This window comes from Acomys minous (genome assembly GCF_964271855.1).
Source record: "Acomys minous genome assembly, chromosome: 3".
In the NCBI taxonomy this organism is placed as follows: Eukaryota; Metazoa; Chordata; class Mammalia; order Rodentia; family Muridae; genus Acomys; species Acomys minous.
The window spans coordinates 19,971,667-19,980,552 of record NC_140485.1 but is presented as its reverse complement, the minus strand read 5'-3'; the positions used below and the strand labels follow the sequence as shown (position 1 = coordinate 19,980,552).

The following is an 8,886-nucleotide window of genomic DNA, read 5'->3' as shown; positions in this document are numbered from 1 at the left end:
GCAGCGGTGCCTCTGGGTTGCACAGAAAGCATACATTCACCAGACTATAGACTGAGTCCTGGAAGCGTGGTCCAAGATGCTGCGCAGGCCCTCGCATCCCATCACTGGCTCATGACCTAGTTGTATGATGCTGGCTGCTGAGGTCATCATCTATCTCCGGCTTTCCAGGGAATTGATCTGATGGATGGGCTGCTTTCCTTTGGGAGTGGCCAGTGGCTTCATGAGGAAGAACACAGATGGCCAGTCCCTTTGCCTCTGGGAGAGGAACGTCTACCATATAGTTTGTGCTGCGTGGCTATATGCTCCAGGTCAGACCACGGCAGACCAGACCTGAGACTACATTCCGTCTGGCTTCTTCCCGCCCCCATTTCCCTTCTTCCCCTGCCAGCTTTTCCTGAAGAGTAGGGACTCTGTACAACAGGGTGATTCAGGGAGGGCATGAGGAATCGGTTTGTTCCTGGCTCCAATCCTCATGAACGTGCTTAGAGCCATTTTGAAAGTGCAGCCAGGGGTCTGAAAACTGAGAGCAACTCCTGAGGCCATTGCATCAACTCTGAGATTCAGGCAAAGCCTTAGTTTCTACACACACTTTTTTTCTTTTGTCTTTTGTTTTGTTTTAAGTCATTTTGATTTTGTTAGGGTGGGCTGACAGGCATGCCTGTGTAGCCTGTCCCTTTGAGAGCCTTGCTTTTTTGCACAGCTACAGGGTGACAGTGTGGACCACTCATAGATGTGGAGATAGGGCATGCAGAATATCGATGAACCTCCTCAATGATCCAAAGAGAGAGGCGATTATATCTAGCACCATATTAAAAATTTTTTTTCACTTTAGAAACTCTAGTATTCTCATTTTCAAAGTGGATAACCCACATTACATTTTTAGCATGAAATATTTATTCATGAAATATTTTAATACATTAAAATGTATTATAAAACAAACTAATCCATATAACAAAGAATTTGACAAGAGGAATGTCATTACATATAAATGGGAAATTTTTTATAATCCATTTTTTTTTTAAACTGGCCATCCTAAGCATAGCCATCCACAGAGAGTCTAGAAAATACGGACTTTTCCTTACCTTAGTGGGAGACTGTATCCACTCTCCACGCAAACGAGACCATCAGTGTCACTCTCCCTTGAAAAACACAGGTGGTTTCTCAGTCACGGAAACCCACCTAATGTTTGCAAACTCTTCCAGACTAGAAGATCTCCCAGCATCTGTTAACCGACTCTGCCCCTGACGTCATCGACGGTATCAGGAACAAGCAGCAACATAACTTATGCATGGCCTTGTGGCAGGGCCTCTGCTTTGTGTCGGAGATAAGAACAGAGCGAGCGCCTGGGAAGACAGCTCATCTCACCAACCCCGTCACAACAACAGGGCTCAACTGCAGGTCTTAAAAAAAAAAAAAAAACGCTGCCCTTTGTGGTACCGTGGTACCGTAAACAAATCGTGTCCCAGATTCTCGCAAGTCAGAAGGTGAATTGCTGAGCAGTTTTACATGGCTTCTTATTTCTAATTCCTTCATAGGTAGGTTGAAGACCTGGTCTCTCCACAATGCCTGCCTGCTGCCTGCTGCATTGCCTCTTGCCATGATGCACTCTCATGCCTCAGAGAACACAAGCCAAGATGAATTCTTCTTCTATAAGTTGCTTGGGTCAACATATTTTAATTAATTAATTAGCCAATTAATTAATTATTTACATTTATATCCTGACCAGCCAGAGTGTTTTACCACAGCAACAGAAAAGTAACAGACGCATACATTATCAGTAAACACAGTAGCCTGTGGTCAGATAGGCACATCAGCACTTCCCTGTGGTAGTAAGCATACGCGTTTGTCTGTGGTCATTACTTTGCAGGCTATGTGTCTGGAGATGGTTTACCTTGAACAGGGAACGAACGTGCACATTCTTATCAACAGGAGGGCGTAGCTCTATAGATTCCACTTTCTTCCTAACTAAAATATTGTTTTTAGTCGTTATGTAAATTTACCATCTCCATGTGACCACTTTTCATTTGTGGAGAGTTTATGATGTGCCAAGCATGTGCTGGGCATTTTACATGCCACGGCGCACAACTGTCAACACCAGCCAGCCATACTCTTGTCTTGAGGTGCAAGGAATCGTTTCTAAAGCTGGGATTCTAGTCAGGCCTGACTGCCCCACCCCCACCCCCACCCCCCTGATCCCAGAGCCTTTGGCTTTCTGTGATGTGGTCGGTGCAAAGTCACAAGCCCAAATGAAAGTAGCTCCAAGTTCCGTCATTTTTATGACACTGTCCCGGTGACTTTCAAATGGCGTTGTTCTAAAGCCTAGATCCTGGTTTCGCAGCTCAAAGCCCTCCTCTGTGCTGAGTTCTAGGCTTGTGGGTGTTTTTGGAGGGACCAGGGCTACTGACTCCTCCTTCTGGCTGTGATGTATTCCCGGGTACTCTACACAACATCCGTTTCCCAGTTGTATCCCTTCCCTGGCATGTTACTGAAAGAAGTCTGTGGTGGCGTGAATAGGCTCACAGATTTGGATGCTTGGCCTTTATGTTCTACTTGACAGGGGTTGGGAGGTGTGGCCTTGTTGGAGTGGGTGTGGCCTTGTTGGAGTGGGTGTGGCCTTGTTGGAGTGGGTGTGGCCTTGTTGGAGTGGGTGTGGCCTTGTTGGAGTGGGTGTGGCCTTGTTGGAGGAAGTATGTCACTGGGAGTGGGCTCTGGGGTTTCAAATACTCAAGCCAGGCCCAGGGTCACTCTTTCTTTCTGCAGCCTGCTGATCTGGATGTACAACTCCCAGCGCCCTCTCCTGCACTGTGTCTGCCTGCACGCTGCCATGCTGCCTGCCATGACGTTAGTGGACTAAACCTCTGAAACTGTAAGCCAGCCCCACTTAAATGCTTTCCTTTGTAAGAGTTACGGTGGTCATGTGGACTCCGACTCAGAAATAGGACAATATTAGAACCCTGATTCAGAAAAAAAGTCTCTTCTAGGGATTGTCTGCTACACACAGGACTATTTTCCCCTTCAAGGGTCTTTTCTCTGCTGAACAATTTCAAGTTGTTACTACTAAGGGGCCAGGTGCCTCGATGGGGCAACAGCCAGAGCTGGAAAGAGTGACCTGGACAGGGAAGACAGATTTAAAGCACGTACCATCCACGTAGGCCCTAGTTTGCCGTCTGTTACTATGATAACATTTCTGACCAAAAGGGGGCTAGAGAGGAAAGGGTTCATTTGACGACACATCCCCATCACGGCTCAGCATGAGGAAGGGCAGGCCAGGATGGAGATAGGAACAGGATTAGAGCTCACTGCTTCCTGGCTTGCTTCTCCTGGCTTGCTGCTGCGTTTGCATTTAGAACAACACAGGACCCTCTGCCCAGGGCTGGCACCACCCACAGCGGGCTGGGGCATCCCCTATTAACTGTAAACCAAGAAAAATGTCCCCACAGACTTGCCCACAGAACAATCTGATGGAGGCATTTTCTCTCTTGAGGTGTCCTCTTCCCAGATGACTTTAGCTGGTGGCCAACTGACACACTTAACAGCTGGCCACCTTTCCACCTCCACAACAAAAAACCCAAGACATAAACTCATAAAGAGAGTGGGTTATTCTGAAGCTCGGTTTGGGGCTGTGACTGGTTGGCTCTGTCACCCCTGGGCCTGCTGCAAGGCAGCACACCATGGTAGGAACACATGACAGATCAAAACACACTCGCGCCATCCCCTGCCAGGGAATAAGAAAGAAGAGGGGCTGGGTTAGCCTCAGAAGGAGAAGACATGCTTACATTCCAAAGATCCAAATTAGGAGTGAAGCATGCCACTTACAAGTATTGGCAAGAAAATATGGGTCCATGTTACCGGGACTAATAACACGAGGGTTGGGAAGTCTAAGTCTCAGACAGAGTGTTCCCCCCCCCCCCCAAGATGACAAGTTGGCTCCAAGTTGCCCCCCACAGCTTGCCTCTGAGTAATGGCTGCTGAAAAAGTTAACGATTTTCCACAGCTCAGCATCAGATCGGGCAGGTTTGCATTATTTTTCCGTGTCCCCACTCACTGTGACAAAAGGGACAAGAGTGACCCCATTGGCGCAGACCTGATAATTCATTCCCCTCAGTGTTAGTCTCACTAGCCCTTTGGAAAATGGTGCCCGAGGAGGAAAGATGAATTTTATCACTAAGAAAAGGAGTGATGTATAAAAGCCAAGATGAACAAACCCAAATGATGGAGTGTTGGACTGGGGGTGCGCCAACGCGTAGAGTGTTTGCTTGGCGTGCACAAAGCTCTGGGTTTGATCCCCAGCACTTAATAAAGCCAGGGTGCGCCTATGGACAGAGGTGAGGGAGGAGGGCAGGGTCTTCACCATATATATACTCTGTAGATCAGGAGAGAAGCCCCATGGTGCTCTTCCCCCTCCCCTCGCTCCCCCCCCTCCCGACTCCCACCGGCCCCCCACCCCCACCCCCACCATCCCGAAAGCGAATTAAAAATGTGAAGCCTGGGTCTGCTGAGGGCATCTATGCGTGGGTGTAGAGACGCTCTCATAGTACCAAAGTTGGCTTCCTCAGGCGATCAGGCAAAGGGACCAAAATCCTTTTAAAGAACAAATCTGCCACCACTCAGGGGAAGCTGAGGTCCAGACAAGAGAGAGTGGCACAACGCTGGAGAATTTCAGGACCTGTGAGAAGTTCTGTATGGGACTGACCCGCAGGCAGATTTCAAAGGAGCCCTCCTCCACACTGTACAACCCTGGGGCTCAGCAGATGACAGCGTTTGACAGCCCCTACCCCCGGAAAGCAACATCAAACAGAAAGGAAGGGAAGCAAAGCTTCACTTCGACGCAGGATGGGGACCTTAGAACTTTAGTTTTTATTTATTTTGAGACAGGCCTCATGCAGCCCAAACTGGCCTCGAATGCACTAGATAGCTGACGATGACCTTGAATACCAGACCTTTCTTGCTCTACCAGCTTAGTACTGGGAAGAGACGCTTGCCAGATTTTACAGGACCCAGATTGAACCCAGGGCTCGGTGATGGCTACATTCCCTGCCTGGGTCTTTTGTTTTCATTCATCAAATCTGATTTTGAACTAGGTGGAAGACTCCGGCAGACTGCGGAAAGGGATATTTGCGGGTTATGATCCCGGACGCAGCTGGAATCATTTCCCTCTGTCTCTCCACCGCTTTCCGAGAGCACTGCGACCACACCTGCGCCTTACGCTAATGGCCCCTCACTGAGCTGCGGCCGGGACCGCCCGGCTTGGGAGCTCCCGCCGCAGCCGCCCGCAGACCTGCCCCGGGCGCCGCGCGGAATCACGGTCGTGGGCGGGGCGCCGGCAGTGGGCGCGGCGTCCGGGTGGCGCTCGCCACTCCGGTGGTGGCGCGGGCGCCCAGGGCGGACACTGAGGGGATCCAGAGGTGCGGCCCAAGAGCTGGGCGGACAGCCGGGCTGGGGCAGCGTCCACGCGGGGCCGCCGTGCTTTGGACTCGTGTGGCGGCTGCTGGGCGCGCTGCCCTTCGCCATGTACACCTTCGTGGTGCGCGACGAGAACAGCAGCGTCTACGCTGAGGTTTCCAGGCTGCTGCTGGCCACCGGCCACTGGAAGAGGCTGCGGCGGGACAATCCCAGGTTCAATCTGATGCTGGGCGAGAGGAACCGGCTGCCCTTCGGGAGACTGGGTGAGCCTTTCTCTCGTGGCTGCTGCGCGCCTGGCTCGGAGAGCCAGCGCTTTTGTTTTTTAAGGTCATTAATCATCCTCAGGAGCGAGCTCGCCTTAGCAGATCTAAAACTGGTCCAGAAAGATCTAAACCCATAGCTGGATTCGGACCGAGTCTGGGTGCAGTTGCCTTGTCTGCTCACAGTGACCTAGCCCTGTACCCTGGAGTGTGGGCCTGGGCCCGCTGCAGGCATCTTGCAGCTTTCCGTCACGGAGGATTCCGCCCTGTGTGGTGTGGGCGTGGAGGGGATGTTGCTGTTGAAACCCTAGAGGCATATGCTACCCAGAGGCCCAGATGAACCGGCAGGGAAATTTGGGATAAACTCACTGAATTCCCCAGAGCAGTAGCTTCTAGGGAAGCTTGGGGCGGGGTTGGGGGTGGGGATAGGAGATGGTGTTCCGTTTCAGACCTTTCCGTTAGCTGCACGAAAAGTGTGTTTTACAACTGTGCATCTAGGGATGGTTTTTACACGAGCTTGGGTGACCTTTGCTCTCCTTATGTACATGGACGAAGCTGGCTTGGTACCACTTTATTCGTATACTCTCCTGTAGGAAGGGACAGCAACTCCCTTTTAATGACGTAATCAAGAAGTTGTCCAGATGGGTTCAACTAGCACCCCACCGACTTGAGCCTGGTCTCATGGTCCCCTCACCGCACACTCATCTGAGGAGGGCCTGCCTCTCTCTGGGTAGCTGGTTCTTTTACAGAAACTCACGGGAGGGGGGGGGGAGTGGCAGCCGGGGTCGGAGGCAATATGGTCGTTTGTATTCCAAGGACAGAAGGGGAGAGAGATGGAAGAAGAGGCATCTCTACCTTAGAGAACACCCCGGAGTAATGTCCCATGTTCCGGAGAAGGGACAGGTTTTCAGAAATAGGTGTGGTCAGAGATGGATGAGACTAGACTGAAAACAGGTCGTTCGAAATTAACTGGCTGTTTGGCAGGCTTGCCTAGGGCATTTGGGTGACATGATAGCCGTCCCGAGGTATGCTGGCTTGCAGAATGGAGTGCGTTAAGACTTAACCTTACTGAAATAGTTCAGGGACAACGTTTCATCATCATACAAGTTAATACTCTAGCCTGGTGAATCCACGGAGTGGTTTGTTAGAAGCCTCGGGAAATCTCAGAATAGAAAGTGTGCTTGGAAACTGATGCCCTTGTGTTAGCCAGATTCCTCCGGAAGGGCTCAGCAAAGAGAATCCCACAAAACTAACTTCCCTGAAAGTACAGGGAAGTGCTGTCACTTCCCTTCCTGCCTTACTGGCTCCTTCTTGCCACATAGCAGTAGCAGATGGTGAGAGCTTAGGTAGAACCTTGATACTGAAGACGCACGAAAAGGCTCGTCTCGGGCTGGGGCAGGGGGGAGTTGGCCCTGCTGGTGTGATGACGAAGAGGAAGCTTTGGGACCCCAGCCCTAAGACCCATATGTTGAGCAGATGGTCAGCAGACGTTTCATTTCTATGGAAAAGACAGATGCATCCTCTAGCCAAAATGCTAAAGTGGGGTGTGTAAACCCCAAGGAGAAAGGACAGAGTTGGGTTCAGGCACTGGAAGGCCGGGCCCAATGGGAAGGTACTAGGTCAATGGTGAATTGGATTTGTCTTCCCCAGGGAGACTGTGAAAACCAGATAATGTCTCAAAGTTCTGGTTTGGTTGAGTGCCATAGTTGGAGTAACTGTTGTTGCCTCTGACACCCAACTCAAAGTCTCAATTTAAACTCTTACTTTTTTTTTTTGCTACTAGAAATGTAAAGCATTTTGTTAGGAGATAAATTTTTTTCATAAAATGTATCTTTGTTGTATTTCTCATTGTTTATCTTTATTTAATCATGTGTGGTGCTGGGGACTGAAGCCAAGGCCCCATGTGAGAGAGGATGCATTGCACCACTGAGCCACACTCCAAGCCTCTGGCTGTAGTAAGAGCTACTGCCATGTTTCCTTGTGGGACAGTGCAACGTTGTTCTCAGGGCTTCTGATACTGTCCCATGGCCTTTCCGCTGCCTTCTTTCACTTCTTAGTGGCTTCTAGAAGCTTCCAGAGGCAGATGTGCCACATTCTGCTGCCGACTTTGATGTTTGGAAAAAGCGCATGGGGGATGGATGTGTGGCTAAATTCAGGTAGCCTTGCTCAACAGATTACAAGCCTATGTGTGCTAAGCCCAGAGAGGACTGTGTAACGACCAAGCGGGACCGAGATAGAAAATACCCAATGCCTTCCTAACAAGAAAAGCCACGTCATAGCTGACCTGCACGTCAGTATTAATGTTTCAGTACTAAGAGCAGGATACTGAGAGGAAAAGGGACCGTGGGACACAGAAACATGAAGTATTCCATGTTTGACAAGCAGCCTGAAATGACAGAAAGGGAAGTGTGGTGTGACACATCTGTTCTGCACACTGCTGCTGGCATTGTCACTCCCCACCTGTTCTGTTCTCCTTCTGAGCCTCTTCTCTCCTTGCAGGTCACGAGCCTGGGCTGGCACAGCTGGTGAATTACTACCGGGGGGCGGACAAACTGTGCCGCAAAGCTTCTTTAGTGAAGTAAGTGTTCCCGAAAACCTCCATTTTGGGCGTTTTATGTAAACGGTTTTAGCTTTCATCCTGAAGCACTTAGGCCGAGACAAGGGACTATTGCAAGGAAAAAGGGAACCTTTACTGTTTAAAAAGCCAATAGATATCAGGGCTGTGGCCTCCTTCGGGTCGCTTTGATTACGGTTTAAGGTGCGCTGCTGGGTATCGCTTAATAAAGGCTGTCTGTCTCCTAGGTGAGGCTCCCTAGAAGCAAAGCCTGACTCTCAGGAAGGGGGTTCTAGTGTTAAGTGACTTCTAGGAAGACTTTCAAGGCAAACCCATCTGAAAGTGAAGTGGGTAGAGTCGGGCAGGGTGAGTTAGGAGCCAAGCAAAGCAGTGGCTTTAGCTGAAGTCTTTACCCTGGAGCCGTGACATGGATGACACCTCCTGGTTATCACATCTTGAAGCAGAGGGACTGAGCTGCTGTAGTGTCAGTCAGGAGCAGTTCCACTCTTTCTTGGCTTTTGCCCGCCTAGAAACTTTTCCATCCTCTCTAATTGTGAGGAAAGGGGGGCAGGGTGGGCGGGGGATGTGGATAAGTTGCTAGGCATTTCTGGTCCCCAGAGAATGGTATGCAAGCCTTCCTTAGAAGGCTGTCAAGCAGCTAGCGGTCCC

The 8,886-nt window shown here is 50.3% G+C and overlaps 1 protein-coding gene across 1 annotated transcript in view; it reads left to right on the top strand.

Annotated features, from left to right (window-relative positions):
- The first annotated feature begins 5,310 nt into the window (after positions 1-5,310).
- TTL (tubulin tyrosine ligase) overlaps positions 5,311-8,886 on the top strand; it is a 30,175-nt gene continuing 26,599 nt past the window's right edge. The window contains exons 1-2 of the mRNA XM_084776899.1: positions 5,311-5,666; positions 8,163-8,241. Coding sequence (XP_084633025.1) covers positions 5,510-5,666; positions 8,163-8,241 — 236 coding nt within the window. The 5' untranslated portion in view covers positions 5,311-5,509. The remainder of the gene's footprint in view (positions 5,667-8,162; positions 8,242-8,886) is intronic.